The sequence below is a fragment of the Chiloscyllium plagiosum genome, chromosome 5 (assembly GCF_004010195.1).
Source record: "Chiloscyllium plagiosum isolate BGI_BamShark_2017 chromosome 5, ASM401019v2, whole genome shotgun sequence".
Classification (NCBI taxonomy): Eukaryota; Metazoa; Chordata; class Chondrichthyes; order Orectolobiformes; family Hemiscylliidae; genus Chiloscyllium; species Chiloscyllium plagiosum.
The window spans coordinates 43,673,203-43,693,102 of NC_057714.1; the positions used below are offsets into that span (position 1 = coordinate 43,673,203).

The 19,900-nt window shown below is 40.5% G+C and overlaps 1 protein-coding gene across 1 annotated transcript in view; it reads left to right on the top strand.

The window, feature by feature from the left end:
- The window catches only part of tfpi2 (tissue factor pathway inhibitor 2), a 37,022-nt gene extending 23,594 nt beyond the window's left edge, over positions 1 to 13,428 (top strand). Inside the window, exons 3-5 of the mRNA XM_043689941.1 lie at positions 1,390 to 1,569; positions 1,665 to 1,838; positions 12,324 to 13,428. Of these exons, the coding sequence (XP_043545876.1) occupies positions 1,390 to 1,569; positions 1,665 to 1,838; positions 12,324 to 12,430 (461 nt within the window). The 3' untranslated portion in view covers positions 12,431 to 13,428. The remainder of the gene's footprint in view (positions 1 to 1,389; positions 1,570 to 1,664; positions 1,839 to 12,323) is intronic.
- Positions 13,429 to 19,900: the final 6,472 nt, after the last annotated feature.

Sequence of the window (19,900 nt, forward strand, 5' to 3'; positions counted from 1 at the left end):
CCTCCTAGCCGAGCGCTTTAGGGAACATCTCCGAGACACCCGCACCAATCAACCAAATCGCCCCGTGGCTCAACATTTGAACTCCCCCTCCCACTCTGCCGAGGACATGGAAGTCCTGGGCCTCCTTCACCGCCACTCCCTCACCACCAGATGCCTGGAGGAAGAACGCCTCATCTTCTGCCTCGGAACACTTCAACCCCAGGGCATTAATGTGGATTTTAACAGTTTCCTCATTTCCCCTTCCCCCACCTCATCCTAGCTTCTAACCTCCAGCAACTCGATCCCCTGACCTGTCCGGACTTGTCCGACCTGCCCAGCTCCTTTTCCACCTATCCACTCCACCCTCTCCTCCCTGACCTATCACCTTCATCTCCTTCCCCACTGACCTATTGGACTCTATGGTACTCTATCCCCACCCCCACCCTCCTCTAGCTTATCTCTCCACGCTTCAGGCTCTCTGCCTTTATTCCTGATGAAAGGCTTTTGCCCGAAACGTCAATTTTGCTGCTCGTCGGATGCTGCCTGAATTGCTGTGCTCTTCCAGCACCACTGATCCAGAATCTGGTTTCCAGCATCTGCAGTCATTGTTTTTACCTTAGTGTCTGTGTGGAGTTTGTACATTCTCCCTGTGTCTCGTGGGTTTCCTCGGGGTGCTCTGGTTTCCTCCCACATTCCAAAAATGTGCAGGTTAGGTGAATTAGCCATGCTAAATTGCCTGTAGTGTTAGGTGTAGGGGTAAATGTAGGGGAATAGGTCTGAGTGGGTTACTCTTTGGAGGGTTGATCTGGACTGGTTGGGCCAAAGGGCCTGTTTCCACACTGTAGGGAATCTAATCTACTGCACATGTCGACTCACTAGTGTGCTATGTGACTGAAGCACAACCTCCCTGCTTTTGTGTTCAATTCCTTCACATTAAATGATAACATTCTATGGGTATTGTCCAGTTTAGGTGGGTATTATCCAGTTCGCCTTGTTTTTTACTATGCTTCACATTATTTAATTGATAAAACCAGAAACACCTCATTTAATAATTCATTAAATCTTCAATCTTCAACCCAACTTGCTGTGTTTATTTCTCCATATAAGCTTTTGGCTATTTGAACAATATATCTCCTGATGTGTTCTGTAACTAATTTTGTGCAGACATTTCATTGTAAATTGTCCCTTTTCCCTTATCCCTAATATCTTTCATATAACTTTTGCTGGATGTTTTGAATTTGTTGGAAAAAGACAGTGGCAATCATAAATGGGTAACTTTGCTTGAACTATATTCTAAATCTACAGTTGGCAGTAATATCCTCTGTGAGTTTTTTTGTAGCTGGAGGAAACACTGAGAACATATTTGCTTTCCAATGCATCTAACTGTAGGGTTTTTTTTTATAATTGCAGAGGTTTCTAAAGTATGCAGGCTGGAAGCAGATTCAGGACCATGCCGTGCTTCCTTTGTGAGATATTTCTATAACTTTACAACAGGACAATGTGAACAATTTATATTTGGTGGTTGCTTTGGAAATGATAATAATTTCAACGACATTTCATCTTGCCAGAATGAGTGCAAGCCAATATCAGGTAGCTATTTTATAATATATCTTTCTTCATTTTAAATGACAATAGATTTGTGCTGCAGTAAGTCAGATATTTTCAAAGCTATAATTTCTTTACAGTTTTACCCTCATTCTGTACCAAGCCCAATGATAAGGGATCTTGTGCAGCTGATATCCTGCGGTTTTACTTCAACGATGAGAAAGGGATCTGTGAGACATTCACTTACTCTGGCTGTGGCGGAAATGACAATAACTTTATCACTCTGAATGCTTGTCAAAAGATTTGTCAACCACGTAAGTCACCCAGCTCCCGATAATTAAGGGAAGACATGTCAATGTGTACAGAGTGGGGGAGCTCCAGACAGGAGACTTATGATCTGCTGATATTATCTATATCTCTTCACTTATTCCTCCACATTTCATGCCTCATTGACAGGTTTGTTTCTGGTTGTACAGTTAGGCTGGTAGCCCATGGCCATAGCCAAGGAGCAGAGTATAAGGAGAGAGGGAGAAAGAGAATGTGTTTGTGTTAAAGAAAAACGTGGAGATGGCAGGATCCTGGAGGGAGGTGGCAATACTAGGAGCTTGAAGCAGAGGAACATGTTTGCCTGAAGGAAGTACTTCTACTCCTTTCAGTTGACAAGGAGTGCTGGAAATGCTTACTTTTCTAAGGCTCAGAAAACCCAGCTGAGAAGTAAAAGGAAAAAATCCCATTTAAAAAAAAAAAAATCCCATGTTAAAAGTAGTTGTTGACTGAGCTGTTTTCCCCCAAGGCGGATAGGTCACCTGCTCCTTTTGCACCTTCTTCAAAACTGGAAATGCACAAAAAAAGTGTTTTCAGTGGTTTGAAATGTTTAACTCCTCATGTGATGAGAAACCCACCCATATATGATAAACATAAAGCGTAGAACAGTACAGCACAGGAACGAGCCTGATGTTGTGATGAACATGAGACCAAATTAAACTAATCCTTTCTGCCTGCCCTTGGTCCATTTATCTTCATTCCTTGCAGATTCGTGTGTTTATCTAAAAGTTCCTTAAACACTCCTATTGTATCTGCCTCCACCAGCACCCTGGCAGTGCATTCCAGGCTCCTTCCACTGTGTAAAAAAACTTGTGCCTCACATCTCCTTTGAACTTTCCCTCTCTCACCTCAAATGCATGCCCCCCCCCCCCCAGTATTGGACATTTTGACAGTCGGGGGGGGGGAGAAAGATTCTGACTGTCAACCTCATCTAAGCATCTTGTAATTTTATAGACTTGTATCAAGTCTCCTCTCAACCTTGCTACTTCAGTGAAAACAACCTGAGCTTTTCTAGGCTCTCCTTTTAGTTCATACCCTCTAATCCAGGCAGCATCCTGGTAAACCTGTTCTGCACCTTCTCCAAAGCCTCCACATCCTTTCCATAATGTAGTGCCCAGAAGTAATGCTATAGTGTAAGTATTTCCGAATCAAAGTCTTATAAAGTCGCAACATGACATCTTACCTTTATAATGACTGATTAATTTTACCTGTAATACACTGCAGTTTATTTTCTAATAAGTAAGCAGCTTCATATTGCATTGTTATTCTTCTAATGCATCCAGAGTTTCCTTCCTATGTTTGAGCTGGAGCCCTTTGTTTAGGCTAATGCATGGTTGTGGTATCATCTTCAATCACTTGGAGCACCCATAACGGTGAGATCACATCAGCAGTTGCCACTAATTATGGCCATCTTTTTCTGGTACAATGTATTGGGACGATGTACCTGTTACAATTCAACATGTACAAGCTGGGAGATGTACGTCTGTTTTGTTATATTATTGCGTGTGTGATGGGAGGTAAGACAAGGAATATTGGGATTGATCATGTTTGGCAGAAGCTGTTAAGATCGAAGTGATGCCGAGGATTGTGTGTGAAACAGTTTGAGAGGCTATTGGTTAATCTTTAAGGATACAAATGCAGTACATTAAATATTAATACAGGAACAAAGGGGCAAAAGGCTCTTCCTGTACTATAATACTTCTGAGATACTGGGGTTTGTTCATACACTTTGACCATTCCTTAGAATGATATTGAAACTTTTGTGACACTGCATCCCGGTCCTTGGACTGATGCCATTGACTTCCTGCTCTCTGAGGAAAGAGATCTCCTTCTCACTCCCTCTTTCTGTCCTCCTTTCTACCTCCTTTACTAAGGCTTTCAGGATGAGAATGCTGAATACACTTAAAGAATGCTGTGTACTTTGCTGCACCATTTATTCTGCTCACAAACACTTCCAGCATGACTTCCACTTCAGCCAGAATGCACCTCCCCTTTAAGAGGTGGAAGCTGACTTTAAGTGAAGCTGACTACATTTAGATTGTGTTAGGCTCACACAGGCTAGAGTCCCTTGCTGACAACATGTGCAGTCATTCATCAACAAGTATAGCATTTATCTCTCTTAAATTAGCAAACAGCTTAAATACTAAACGTGCAAATTAATCACAACATCACAATCTTTATGATCTGTTTTAGGGTCAATAATGGTTGAATAACTACTCTGCCCCAGTATTACAGTAGAAAAGGAGGAGACCTTGCCGGAAGTTAATAGTGGATCGGAAACAATCAGATTAAAGTAAAACACTGGTAATGAGGAAATTAATGGAATTAAAGTGTGACAAATCCTGCAGACCTGATGGTTTCCATCCAAGGGTGTTAAAGGGAGCAGGACAGCACATTGTAGGTGCCTCAACTATAATTTTTCAGAGTTTCCTAGATACAGGATTTGTCCCACTGGATTGGAAAATTGAAAATCATTCCACTTTTTAAGAAGACGAAAGATGAAAACCGGGGAATTACAGGCCACCTAGCCTAGTGTCTATGGCAGGGATATTGTTGGCATCTATAATCAAAAATGGGGTAATGAAAACTTCAAATGTATCAGTTATCAGGGAGAGCCAGCATGTATTCATGCCTGACAAATCTCACTGAAATGTTTGAAGAGGCAATATGGTAGTGGATAGGGGAGTGTCTTTGGATGTTTTATATGGACTTCCAGAAAGCGTTTGATGACGTTCCACATAACAGACCTTTAACTAAGGTAGAAATCCTCAAAATTGAGGCCATATTGCTGACATGGCTCAGAAATTGGTTGAGTGGCATTGAGTAGAAAATAGGGATAACGGGTAGGCGAGCACTGAGTTTAGGATGTACAAGCAGAATTATTTCAGTCTTGCATATAGTCTGTTTAAATCTTCTATGGAAATAGCCACATGGTTTTCTAAACTTATCTAAGCCTGACCATACCTGATATACATTTAGTAGATCATCATTTTTAAAACATTTTGTCCATGAATGTTAGCAGATCATCCAAATCTTCCTCAATGTTCAAATTTTGAGGCTCCACCTCTGAGAATACTTTACACCTCATTCAACTTTTAGCAGCAAACCTCAGGGGCAAAGTGAAATCTTGTTTATCCTTTGGTCACATCCTGAAAATTTGACCAATGATATGCCACAAGGATCTCTGTTAGGGCTTCAATTATTCACACCATTAATAACAACTTGTATAGTGGGCTAAAAAAAAATTAAAATTTGTTGATGACACAAAGCAGCATTGTAGACTGTGTACTTGCAAATATAAAATCATAAAGAGTTATTGAGGGACTAATTGAATGGGCAAGACTGTAGCAGATGGAGTTCAATGTAAGCAAGTGTGAGGTCATCCAATTTAGACTGATAAAGATAGGTCAGGGTACTTTCTAGATGGTGTGAAGTTAAATACAGAGGATGCTCAAAGAGATTTGGGGGATCTGGTGCATAGATCTTTGAAATATCAAAAACAGATTCAGAAAATAATCAAGAAAGCTTATCGAATGCTGGCCTTTAAATCAACAACACCCTGGTTAAACCTCAGTTGGACTCCAGTGAGCAGATCTGGAAACCACACTTTAGGAAGAATAAATTGGCCTTGGAAGGAGTGCAGTGTAGTCTTACAAAAATGATACTTGGACTTCAGGGGTTAAGTCATGATGAGAAAATAGACAATTTAGGCCTGTTTTCCCTCAAAATTTAGAAGGTTAAGTGGTACTCTGATCAGAATTTTCAAGCTATTTACAGGAAAAGACAGGGTAGATTAAAGATAAACCATTTCTACTGTTTGGAGATTCTAGAAGAAGGGGGCATAGTCAGAGAATTGGGGCCAGATCATTCAGGAGAGGATGTTAGGAAGCATTTTTATACACAAAGGGTAGTGTAGTGATTGTAATGAGGTTAGTCAGGTAGACCCCAGAAAATAAGTTCCCTCATTGGATCTGCTAATCAGGTCCAATGAGGGAGCCCTGGCTGACAGATAAGAACAGGAATGTCAGACATCCAGTTCAAACTAAGAACTGGCTCTGCAGAAACTGGATCTGCATAAAGGACTCTCCATGTATAAACAAAGAGAGACTTGGTGATGGGATACTGGCCTCTGTGGAGTTATTTCAGTTAGTATATGTCTGGAACCCTCTTCCATAAATGGCAGTGGATGTTGGATTAGTTGTTAAATTTATCTCTCTCCATTTTTAAATTTTGTTAAGTAAAGGTATTAAAGAATGTAGGTGAAAGGCAGATATATGGAGTTAGGCAACAGATCAGCCATGATCTCATTGAATGAAAGAACAGGCTCAAGAGACTGAATAGCCCTCTCCTGTTCTATATTCCTATGTCAATCAAATGGTTAGTGTTAAAAAACCAATTATTTTTCCCAAGTTCTTTTACATATATTTTGGTGAGCAGATGAAACCAGCTAAATATTGCAATAAAAAAGTTCCATGTGCAGTCCCACCTCAAAGTATCCATATCAAACCCATGATTACACTGGAGAGAGTGTCAAGGAGATTCACTATGATGTTCACTGGGATAGAAAATCTCAGTTATGAGGAGAGATTGGATAGGCTGGGTTTGTTTTTCTTGGTGCGAATAAAGCTGAGGGGGGATCTGATTGCACTATAAAAAATCATGAGAGGCACAGATAGGGTAGATCATGAGAATCTTTTCCCTATGGCAGATGTGTCTAAGATTGGACTGCATAAGCTTAAAGTGAGGAATAAGTGGTTAGAGGAGATCTGAGGAAAGATTTTTTCACCCAGAGGCTGGTAGAAATATAGAATGTATTACCTGAGAGGGTGGGTAAAATGCAAGTACTCTTCCAGCATTTAAGAAGTATCTGAATGAACACTTACAATGGGATGGCATTGTAGGCTACGGACCGGGTACAGGAAAATGGGATTAGTGTAGTTTGGTAATTGTTGATTAGCATAGGCGTAGTGGGCTAAAGGGACAACTTCAATGCTGTATGGCGCTATGATGATTAAGATTTTTAGATGATATTTAACTGCTTTATAACTGATATTAGGTGCTTTTTAACATTTCAGTGAGACATTATACATCCACAACCAGCTCATGCACATATAAATTAGAATAAGCATCAATACATACAGGTAAAACAGTAGAAATAGTCAACTAAAAGGATTGGGGGTAGTAATGGTGGGTCGGGGGAATGAAGTTGGCACGGATTGATTGTCAAAGCTTAAGTATCTAACCTAAACATGTTTTGGATGCTTAATTTACCATTTCAAAATGGTAACCTAGTCTATGAGAATATTTGGATAATAATAATGACACTTGTTTCATTTGTTCTGGACCAAGGTAAGAAGTGGTTGCCAAATGCAATCAACTCCAGCTTTCTTCGGAGGCTTCCTATAAGAAGTGGGCCCAGGGAAGCTGGTTTGAGAGGAAGGATTCCCTAGCACTGTAATTGACAGTGACCTCAGCTAGATCTGACTCATGTCCCTCACTTTGGTCCTCACCCGCTCTCTTCCCTCCTGCAACAGCACTAAGGTCCCCCTTCTCCTCACCTACTATTCCCAACAACACTCACATCCAGAGGATCATTACCCTGCGTTTCCACCATCTCCAGCAGGATGCCAACAGCAGTCACACATTCCACTCTTCTCCCTTTCCAGCCTTACACAGGGACCATTCCCTCCAGTCAACTCCTCCTTCACTCCCAACACCTCCCCCATGGCACCTTCCCCTGTAACCACAGATGGTATAGCACCTGTCCATTTACTTCCTCCATTCTCACTATCCAAGGCCCCAAATCCATCTTCCAGGTGAAGCAGTGCTTTACCTGCACTTCACTCAATCTAGTCGACTGCATTTGCTGCTCACAATGTGGTCTCATCCACATTGGGGAAACGAAGTGCAGACTGGGTGACTGCTTGACAGAACACCTATGCTCTGTCTGGAATAAAGACCCTGAGCTTCCTGTTGCTTGCCACTTCAACTCACCGCTGTGTTCTCTGGTCAACAAATCTATGCAGGCTTGCTGCAGTGCTCCAGTGAAGCTCAGTGCAAGCTGAAAGAACAGTTCTTTATTTTCCACTTGGGAACTCTGCTGCCTACTGGACCTGATATTGAATTCAACAACTTTAGGGCTTGAGCACCTTTCTCCATGCTTTCGCCCAGCACCTTCCCTCCATGACACGAGGCTTTGGCATCACATGGGTTGCTACCATGCACTACCCATTGTCAGTCACTAATAGTCCCCTTTAGCAGCTATTCATCCCCCAAACTGATCTTTAACCACTCCCTTGTCTATCCAATTGTGTTTCTCTCTCTTCTGAGCTCTACATCTCACCCATCATTTACTCTTTCCCCAACCCATCTTCTGCACAAAAACCATTATTTTCTGAGCTACTATCAGTTCTGAAGAAGAGTTACCAGACCCAAAATGTTATCTCTGATTTCTCTGCACAATGCTCCCAGATCTGCTGAGATTTTCCAGTTTTCTTTCAGATTTCCAGCATCCCCACAGTTCTTTCAGTTTATGCTCTGATGACCTGGCTGTGTGAAAGAAACTTGAGATGATTTGTTCAATTTGGCCATAGAGAGACCCACTTATTATATCACAACAAGTCTTTTTCAAGAGTAAATAATTCGTAGTATCAAAAGCATTGTGCGGAGATATTGTATCCAAGTTATCCCAGGGACACATGGGTATTCAACACCAGCCAACAGGTATTTGAGTCAGTGTACTGGTCAGTGATGAATCTGGATATTTGAAGACTTGTAAGTTCATGTCAGGCATGTCAAATGAAGCAATGGAGAGAGCATCCACGCCTCCACAACGTCCTAGCCATCCCTTGGATTTTAGTAGCAACCGATCTCTTCAGTGTACAGAAAGACTATATCCATGTAATGGATTATTTCTCCAAATTTCCTTTCCACAACAACTTAGCAACATAGCAAACATAACTCTTGCTGACATGATGAAAAGTATTTTCAGGTTATTCTGTATCCCATATTGGGCAGTGTCTGACAACAGGCCATTATTAACCTGCAAATCGTTTCAAGGTGTGTGATAAGAGGAAGTGACCCATTGTCACCCCAGCAGAACGTGTTGTGTGTACATAAAATCAATGGTTATTAAGTTTTAAGCAACAAAGGAGACTTGGGGTTTGCATTGCTTCATTTTTGTGCAACACCAATGGAGAAGGGATTACCATTTCCAGCACAAATTATACTCAAAATGCCAGCAAGCTGAACAGAGCACTGAAGTATCTATTGTTGTAGAGGAAATGTTAGTGTGTGATGTAGCCAAAAGCTCATGGAAGGATCCCCGTAGAGTCTTCTCTTGGAGGAATAGCTGGAAAACAAAGGGAACTTAATGTAAACTCTGGAGGACAGTGAATAAGCCTTTAGAATTTTGTAAGATAAGGGAGCTCTTGGGCAGTGTGTAGGGGGCGTGGGCAAGGTTAGAGCAAAGATTAGAACAAAATTTCTGGTATAAACCCTTACAATTTACAGATTGCACCCCTCCCCCCCACTTTATTGAATTTCTATTTCTATATCCAATAAATTAAGCTTTTGTGACAGGTATTAAATCTTGTGACATAGTTCTGAGACTTAATTGGTGTTTGGATTTCTTCTTTAAACATTAATGATCACAACAAATTTTGTGTCAGGGCTTGAGCACCCTGGAAAAGATTTGCGATGGTATCATGGAGCTATTACCCCGGGCATAAAAAAACAAAGTTTGGGAGGAGTTGATTAGATTTAAAAAAAACAAAGCACATGTAGCTACTCATCTTTTCAATGACGTAACAGTAAGATGAGAGCCCGGTGTATCTCGTATTACCATGTTTACTTGCATTTAATAATAATTTGCAGTTAACCAAGATGATCTTGTTTTATGACAATAGACAATAGGTGCAGGAGTAGGCCATTTGGCCCTTCCAGCCAGTACCACCATTCATTATGATCATGGCTGATCATCCTCAATCAGTATCCTGTTCCTGCCTTATCCCCATAACCCTTGATTCCACTATCCTTAAGAGCTCTATCCAACTCTTTCTTGAAAGTACCAGAGACTTGGCCTCCACAGCCTTCTGGAGCAGTGCATTCCATACACCCACCACTCTCTGGGTAAAGAGGTTTCTCCTCAACTCTGTTCTAAATGGCCTACCCTTTGTTTTTAAGCTGTGTCCTCTGGTTCGGGACTCCCCCATCAGCAGAAACATGCTTCCTGCCTCCAGAGTGTCAAATCCTTTAATAATCTTTATACGTCTCAATCCGATCCCCTCCCGTCCTTCTAAATAATTATATACAAGCCCAATCGCTCCAATCTTTCAACGTATGATAGTCCTGACATTCTGGGAATTGACCTCGTGAACCTACGCTGCACTCCCTCAACAGCCAGAATGTCCTTCCTCAAATCTGGAGACCAAAACTTCACACAATACTCCAGGTGCAGTCTCACCAGGTCCCTGTACAGCTGCAGAAGGACGTCTTTGCTCCTATTCTCAATTCCTCTTGTTATGAATGCCAGCATGTCATTAGCTTTCTTCACTGCCTGCTGAACCTGCATGCTTGCTTTCATTGATGTACAAGAACACCTAGATCTCATTGTACTTCCCCTTTATCTAACTTTACTCCATTTAGATAGTAATACGCCTTCCTGTACTTGCCACCAAAGTGGATAACCACACATTTATCCACATTAAGTTGCATCTGCCATGCATCCATCCTCTCACCTAGCCTATCCAAGTCACCCTGTATTCTCATAACATCCTCCTCACATTTCATCCTGCCACCCCACTTTGTGTCATCAGCAAATTCACTAATATTACTTTTAATACCTTCATCTATATCATTAATGTATATTGTAAACAGCTGCGGTCCCAGCACTGAATCTTGTGGTACTCCACTGGTCACTGCCTGCCATTCCTAAAGGGACCTGTTTATCACTACTCTTTGCTTCCTGTTAGCCTGCCAATTTTCAATCTAAGTCAGTATTTTGCCCCCAATACCATGTGCCCTAATTTTGCTCACTAATCTCCTATGTGGGATTTTATCAAAGGCTTTCTGAAAGTCCATTTACAATACATCTACTGGCTCTCCCTTGTCCATCTTCATAGTTACATACGATTTCCCTTCGTAAATCCATGCTGACTCTGACCTATCCTGTTACTGCTATCCAATTGACTCCAGCATCTTTCCCACCACTATTGTCAGGCTAACCGGTCTATAATTCCCTGTTTTCTCTCTCCCTCCCTTCTTGAAAAGTGGGAAAACATTAGCCACCCTCCAATCCACAGGAACTGATCCTGAATCTATAGAACATTGGAAAATGATCACCAAAGTGTCCACGATATCTAGAGCCAACTCCTTCAGTACCCTGGGATGCAGATCGGGGACATATCAGCTTTCAGACCTATCAGTCTATCCAACACCATTTCCTGCCTAATATAAATTCCCTTCAGTTCATCCATTACTCGAGGTCCTTTAGCCACTATTACATCTGGAAGATTGCTTGTGTCTTACCCAGTGAAGACAGATCCAAAGTACCTATTCAACTCTTCTGCCATTTCCTTGCTCCCCATAATAAATTCACCCATTTCTGTCTTCAATTTTAGCCTTAACCATTTTGTTCTTTTCACACATCTAAAAAAGCTTTTACTATCCTTCTTTATATTTTTGGCCAGTTTGCCTTTGTATCTCATTTTTCTTCTCCGCATTTGCCTTTTTAGTTATCCTCTGTTGCTCTTTAAAAGTTTCCCAGTTCTCCACCTTCCTGCTTATCTTTGCTATGTTGTACTTCCTCTCTTTTATCTTTATACAGTCCTGAACTTCCCTCGCCAGCCATGGCCACCCCTGCATCCCCTTAGGATCTTTCTTCCTCTTTGGAATGAGCTGATCGTGCACCTTCTGCATTATACCCAGAAATACCTGCCATTGTTGTTCCACTGCCATCCCTGCGAGGGTATTGAACCACTGAACGTTGGCCAGCTCCTCCCTCATCACTCCATAGTTCTCTTTGTTCAACTGAAATGCTGACACTTCTGATTCTCCCTTCTCCCTCTCAAATTGCAGATTAAAACTGATCATATTATGGTCATTATCTCCTAATGGCTCCTTTACTTCGAGGTCCCTGATGAAATCTGGTTTATTGCACAATTGCCTTCTCCCTGGTAGACTCCAGTACATGCTGTTCTAAGGATGCATCTCGGAAACACTCCATATACTCCCTTTCTTGGGGTCCAGTGCCATTCTGATTCTCCCAGTCTACCTGCATGTTGAAATCCCCTGTAATAGTACCTTTGTGACAGGCCAATTCCAACTCCTTATTCAACCCAGAGTTTTAAAACTGTTAGCCCATGTTACACAAAATACTCTTGGTGGTTGTTGTTGTAAGATTGTTGGATATGCAGGTTGCATAGAACATCAAAAATATATTGATTTTCCTTGATATTTTGTTTCCTTTTTAACAGGTGACAGGAAACCAGTGAAAAGCAAAGTTCCTGTGAAACCAGTTTATAAGACAATTACATTAAAAAGCAGAAAGCAGTTTTTAAGAAACCAAAAGAGGAAAATTTAAATGTTGACCACTCCTAGCAAGGAGGTCCAAGTCAAATGTTCTTACATTTTCCATCTTGGATTAAAATCTGGACTGTAATCAACATTTTCTTCATATCTTTGAAGATGAAAAGAGGATTTACAACCATTATCTAATCTCCCACAGTAGTCTGAGAGTACAGAGCTTTTTTTTTCAGATTATGCTTTTGCTGCATTTATTATGGTGTCACTAATTTTGCTGAAGAGAATATTTTAATGACAATGGGAAACTAAAGAAAGGAAGGATTTAATGGATCAACTGATCATTTGTCATTCCACTCGTTTTTATACTGTTCTAGTGGAATCTGTTTCTTTTAGATATCATACAATTGAAATGGATTAATTTCAAGCATAGAATGCAGTAAAAAAGATTTTACTTCAAGATCTGTGCACTCTTCTTTAATGCTTGTTTAGTTGGAAAATGTATTCCTTGTGGTCAATTTCTTCTTGTCATCTTTTCTATGACTTATTTCCATTCCTGTAGAATTATTAAGTCCTCTCATAATTATCACTTAAAATTCAAAAGCACCAGCAATTTCAACTGGTTCACTACATTTAAATGGGTGCTAACCTCTACATTAGGTTCTTTGTGACTAACAGTGAGAGGACTAGAACGTAGAGTTTAATTCCATTTCTGAGCACAGATTTACAAAGGAACCTTGAGCTCTCTTTCAAAAGAAATAGAGCTCAGAGAAGTTAAATTACATTGTTGCTTTAACTAGTTAGAATCACATTAAATCCTATAATTGATTAAAGCATACTAAATAATTTTTATGGCTTTTTTTTTTTAGCAATTATATACATATTAAATATGAAGTACTAGAATTTATTCTTAAGAAGTGGAGAAATTTGATAATATCCAAAAACGCTATCTTATTGGAATAAATTCTGCATTGCCACTTCCTGTTATAAGTGCACAGTAGAAATGGGAATATTTATGTACTGAAGCCTTTTAAAAAATTAAAAAGAATGAATAACAAACTTGTGAACTTATTTCTTTGTATAGATTACAGGGTAACAGTTCTGAACTGCTTATGCATTAAATTTGTAGCCTTGCAGTAGGCTTCTGGAGAAGTGTTTCCAGTGATTTCAAATCTAATCCAATAAAGATGCAATTTGAAAATGATGGGGAGGTGCCCCCTAGTTCAATGTCCACTCCACTGCCATTAAAAGTGTTGTGGATGGATGAACTTGCACACCTCTTCAGACACCCAGATTTGTCAGCAATTCTAATAGTCCGGACAGCACTGGAGTTCTATAGTGGGTCTGGCCAGCACAACAAGTATATGCAAGGATTGTGGGATAGGTTTGACTTGGCTTTATCTTTCCCCTCTCTCTGACGTACCAGTGTGGTGGGATTTAAAGAATGTGGAGGAGCTGGGGAAGAAACATACAAACATATAAACGAGTACAGGCTATCTAGTCCTTTGTGTCTGCTTTGCCATTTAATGAGTTCATAGTTGATCTCATTGTAATTCAAATCCATATTCCTGCTGACACCTGACACCTGCAAGCAACAATTTGATTTCAGATAGTCAACATGGTTTCGTCAAGGGCAGGTCATGTCTCACAAACCTCATTGAGTTTTTTGAGAAGGTGACCAAGCATGTAAATGAGGGTAGGGCAGTTGATGTGGTGCATGTGGACTTCAGTAAAGCCTTTGATAAGGTTCCACATGGTAGGCTGTTGGAGAAAATGCAGAAGCATGGAATTGAGGGTGATTTAGCAGTTTGGATTAGAAACTGGCTTTCTGAAAGAAGGCAGCGAGTGGTGGTTGATGGCAAATATTCAGCCTGGAGTCCGGCTACTAGTGGTGTGCCACAAGGATCTGTTTTGGGACCACTGCTGTTTGTCATTTTTATAAATGACTAAGCGCAGATATAGGTGGATGGATTAGTAAATTTGTAGATGACACTAAAGTCGGTGGAGTAGTGGACAGTTTGGAAGAATGTTACAGGTTGCAGGGGAACTTGGATAAACTGCAGAATTGGGCTGAGAGGTGTCAAATGGAGTTCAATGCAGCTAAATGTCAGGTGATGCACTTTGGGAAGAATAACAGGAAGGCAGAGCACTGGGTCAATGGAAAGATTCTTGGTAGTGTGGATATGCAGAGGGATCTTGGTGTCCATGTATATAGATCCCTGAAAGTTGCCACCCAGGTGGATAGTGCTGTTAAGGCATACGGTGTGTTAGGTTACATTCTTACAGGGATTGAGTTCCGGAGCTGCAATATCATGCTGCAACTATACAAAACGCTGGTGCGGTCACACTTGGAATATTGTGTGCCGTTCTGGTCCCCATATTTCGGGAAGAATGTGGAAGCATTAGAAAAGGTGCAGAGAAGATTTACCAGGATGTTGCCTGGTCTGGAGGGAAGGTCTTATGAGGAAAGGCTGAGAGACTTCGGTCTGTTCTCATTGGAAAGAAGAAGGCTAAGAGGGAAATTGATAGAGATATACAAGATGATCAGAGGATTAGATAGGGTAGACAGTGAAAGTCTTTTTCCTAGGATGATGATGTCTGCTTGTATGAGGGGTCATAACTACAAATTGAGGTGTGATAGATTTAAGACAGATGTCAGAGGCAGGTTCTTTACACAGTGAGTGGTAAGGGCATGGAATGCCCTATCCACTAATGTCGTCAACTCAGCCACATTAGGGAGATTTAAACAACCCTTAGATAAGCATATGGATGATTTGGGGGTAGTGTAGGTGGACGAGCTGAGAATAGTTCACAGGTCAGCGCAACATTGAGGGCCGAAGGGCCTGTTCTGCGCTTTATTGTTCTATGTTCTATCATTTCACCCTCTTGTTTCACCAGAAAACATCCATGTCTGCCTTAAAAACATTCAAAGACTGCCTTATCAGGAAGGGAATTCCAAAATGTTAGACCTATGCAAGAAAATAACTTCACTTCTGCTCCGTTTTAACATGTAACCATATTAACCAGTGACCCTTTAGATCTTGAATTTCCCATTTAATAGAAACAACCTCTCCATACCTATCCTGCCAAGATTATATGCACCGATTAAGTTATTTTTTTACTCCTTTAAACTCCAGCAGATGCAAGCCTAGCCAACCTTTTCTCATGTGACAACCTGCCTATTCCAGGTATTAGTTTGGTGAACCTTCAATGAACAGCTTCGAATGCATTTACTTCTGGTCAACCTGTTCAGACCTGTTGTGACACACCTCTGGAGCAGATGGGACTTCAACCCTAGCCATTTATATACTTTCTTAAGGTGACCAATATTCTACACAGTGTTCCAGAAGTGGTCTTAGCAATGCATTGATTAACCAAAGCTTAACTTTTTAAATTTCTAAATAATTCCCCTCAGGATAAACAATAGCATTCTATTAGTATTCCTAATTGTTTGCTGTGCTTACATATGACCCTTTTGTGATTCAGGCAGTTAGACATCCAGATCATTCTGAATCTCGGAGCTCTGCAATCCCATACCCTTTACATAATATCCTTTTCTTAAAATTCTACCTATAAAATGGACAATTTCATACTTCCCTACATTATACACCATGTCAGCACATTTGGCAAACATATCATCAGTTCCTTCATCCAAGCCCTTTATACAAATCGTAAACAGTTGAGTTCCCAGCACTTGAGCCCAGTGACACACCATTCATTACATCCTGCCAATCTGGAAAAGACTAATTTATATTTACTCCCTGCTTCCTGTTAGTCAGCCAATCGTTTATCCATGTCAATGTGTTACTCCTACACCATGAGATTTTAGTTTCTACATTAACATATGGTGTGGCACTTCATCACATGCCTTTTAAAATTTGGAGACCATGTATCCAGTGGGTTCCTTTTATTCACAACATATACTTTCTTAAGATGACCAATATTCTACACAGTGTTCAGAAGCGTTCTTATTAGGTCATTGATTAGCCAAAGCATAAACTCAATGAACTCCATTTCAACAACTTCACCAAGACCTCAAATTCACTTGGGCCATCGCCTTCATCTCCCTCCCCTTCCTGGACCTCTCCACCTCCATCTCTGGTGACTCACCACTCTCTGGATGAAGGAATTTTTTACTCATCTCGGTCCGAAATGGTTTACCCTATATTCTTAGAATGTGCCCCTGGTCCTGGACTCCCCTACCATGAGAGACATCGTACCTATATTTACCCTGTCTAATCTTACATAGAAAATTAATAGAATTACCTTTATGATCTTTACAGTAATTACATGTATATTAAATATATTAAAATATATGAAATACTCACTTTATTCTTAGAATAAGGGAAATCTGATAGCTTTCAAAGATCCTGTTGGAATAAATTCTGTATTGCCATTTCCTGATATGAAATCTCACTTATAAAGAGGTAATATTTATGTACTGAAACTTAAATAAATAAAATGAATAACAAATGATGTAACGTGTGAATGCATTTATTTCTCCAGATGACATGGTACATAATGAGGTATGTGGTAAAGATGTATATAAGAAAGCCTATTACATTCTACATGACTCCCCGAAATGAACGCTTCACTGGTTAATGGTAAAATCAGCCCCAAACTGAGTGAAGGTGGATTTTCTAATATTTTGGGCTGCGCCAATTTCAGAGTTTCAGTTTCATGGAGTTATTCCTTCCGGGAGCTTTGGTAAACTGTTGCATGCAATTCTCTGCTACTCTCCTGCCTCCACGGTGCACTCTGATGCAATCTTGTGCTCAACAGGGGCAGAGGTGCTTACTGGTGCCAAGATCTTAAGGCACCAATGTCATGGGTACCATATTTAAACCCCAGCTGTACACTCTTTCAAACACTGCATCTAGGAACTACCCTCACTTATTGTTGTTCAATTACAAACAGCATGGCAAAAACAGACAAGTTGGTAACATAATTTTCAGACAGGGGCCTGGGAGTCCTGATGGATTGTATGATGGGAAAGGGGGCCATCTGCCTTCCTCAGGACTAACAGAGGAACCGATGGCACAAGATGCTACCAGACTGCTTGAAGTAGATTCACCCACTCCTCTCACTCACGCTCACCAAACCATGCCTGCTCTCTGCATTTCATGCTCATTCACTCTGGACACCTCACCAATTGTCCTGACTGAGGACAGATCAACACCCCAACTAATCAAAAATGACCATAAATCACTTTAGTAGACTAAGGACTACTCCACTTTGACTTTCTAACATTTGAGTAAAGAACAAGCAGTATATTTGTCACCTACCAAATGTATATTTGATTTTGCACATATCATCACACTATTGTCCCCCCTTTTGGGGGTGTGACAGGAGGAATATGAGGCTGAATATCAGTCCATTAAATCATATCATGAATGTTCTTTAAATAGCTGTAGTTATGACTTGACAGAGCAAGGTATACCAACATATCTGCCCCTGGACTGCTCGTTGCTAGCCAATGGACAGATATTGGACAATGCTCTTGACTTACCGTACCGTAACAGGCAACAGTGCTCACAGATTTAACTGAGGATTAATCCCTTACCCTATGAGACATGGTCATTAGTTTGAAGCACATGCTCTGTGCTCGCCAGGTAAGCTGCTGGCATATGCTGTAGGTGTGACATTAATGTAGCACAGTGGCATTAATCAGGATGTCCACCACTTAGATTGATCATTGCTGATGTGAAGGCTCATTAGAATTATTCCTGGGATAAGAGGGCTCTCCTGTGAGGAAAGACTGATTAGAATGGGCCAATACACTTTGGAGTTTAGAAAGATGACAAGTTAGACACTGGATCATATGAGACCCTGACAGGTTTTGACAGAGTTTGACAGAGTAGCTGCTAACAGGTTGTTTCCATTGGGTGGAGTGTCTAGAACTGGAGGGTGTCAGCTACGGATAGTTGAACAATTTTTATCAATACTGTCAAAATGGTAGAGACAATTTGAGCATGTTTTTAACCAGTGCTTATTTATATTTTACTATTTAACAGATTGCAACACTATATTGCAGTAAATTAAGTGGTTGCATTAACTTAATTATATGTGCACATTTTAGATCAGAAATCTAGAAGCCAGATTAATTTAATGGGTACAGTATGTCAAATGTTTTAAGACAAGCAAACAATTGTAGGTTTAAAATGAAATGTCTAATAACATGTAAGGAATTTTAATGCAGACATTCTCATGTGTATCAGAAGTTAAATAGAACCTTTTTTTGTACTGAAGGGATCATTAGATCAGCTTTTAATCAATGTGATGGGATTTAGCTGAGAATTGTAATTAAAATTGTATCTAATTGCATTGGTCTACACAGTTAGGAGCTCCTTTCAACTAAACCACTCGGCAGGAAATAGTTGCTTTGGAGTAAGCCATGGGTTTTATCACCTACCAAATGTATATTTGATTTTGCACATATCATCACACTATTGTCCCCCCTTTTGGGGGTGTGATAGGAGGAATATGAGGCTGAATATAAGTCCATTAAATCATATCATGAATGTTCTTTTGTGGCCAAGACATTCTGGCATGTGACTTGAACTCAGAGTTATCTGGGTATACATATGGGACACTACCACTGCATCGCAAGCCTATTCATTGAAACAGGAGAAAGTGAGGTCTGCAGATGCTGGAGATCAAAGTTGAAACTTTATTGCTGGAACAGATGTGACTTGAACTCAGAGTTATCTGGGTATACATATGGGACACTACCACTGCATCGCAAGCCTATTCATTGAAACCACAGGGAGTAAAACTGAACTGGTGTAAAATGGGTGATGGAGCCAAACCAACACCCTCGTGTTTTTCATCCACAAGTTGGGTTACAATTGCTTCCTTAACTGTTGCATGTAGCAATGAAAGAAGATTTTGCTGGAAGAATTCAGAAATGTGAATAGGGTTCATTGGCTAAATATGTGTGTTAGTCAGAGCCATTGGAAATGTGGCTCATTGGTAATGACACTGAAATGGTAATGAAGAGATAATTGAGTCAAAATCCCACCATTGTAGTTTGAGAATTAAAATTTGCTTTTTAACTACCTGGAAATATAAAGTATGTGTTAGTAAAAGAGAAGGTGAAGTTGTCAACTCACTGTAAAAATCCAAAGGTTCACAGCCAGTTTCTAGGGAATGAAAGCTGCCACCTTTACCACCTAGTCTATAAATCACTCCAGGCACACAACTGCTCTCTGAGGCAGCCTAGAAGTTTGTCAAAGTAGATAGCAGCAATTCAGGAAAATAACCATATAATCTTCTCAGGGAATCTGGAGATGGATTAGTCTCAGAATAAATAACCGTAACCTCAAATGAATTTTGAACATCTTTCAGATCTGGTCTGACTCTTGAGTCGATTTAAACAGCTGGCGATGAATGGGAACAGACAGAGTATATATTTTACTGAATCCTTCTTCCCAGAGTTGGGAAGACTCAAATTTGGATGGTATGGTGGCTCAGTGGTTAGCACTGCTGCCTCACAATGCCAGGGACCTGGGTTTAATTCCAGCCTGGATGA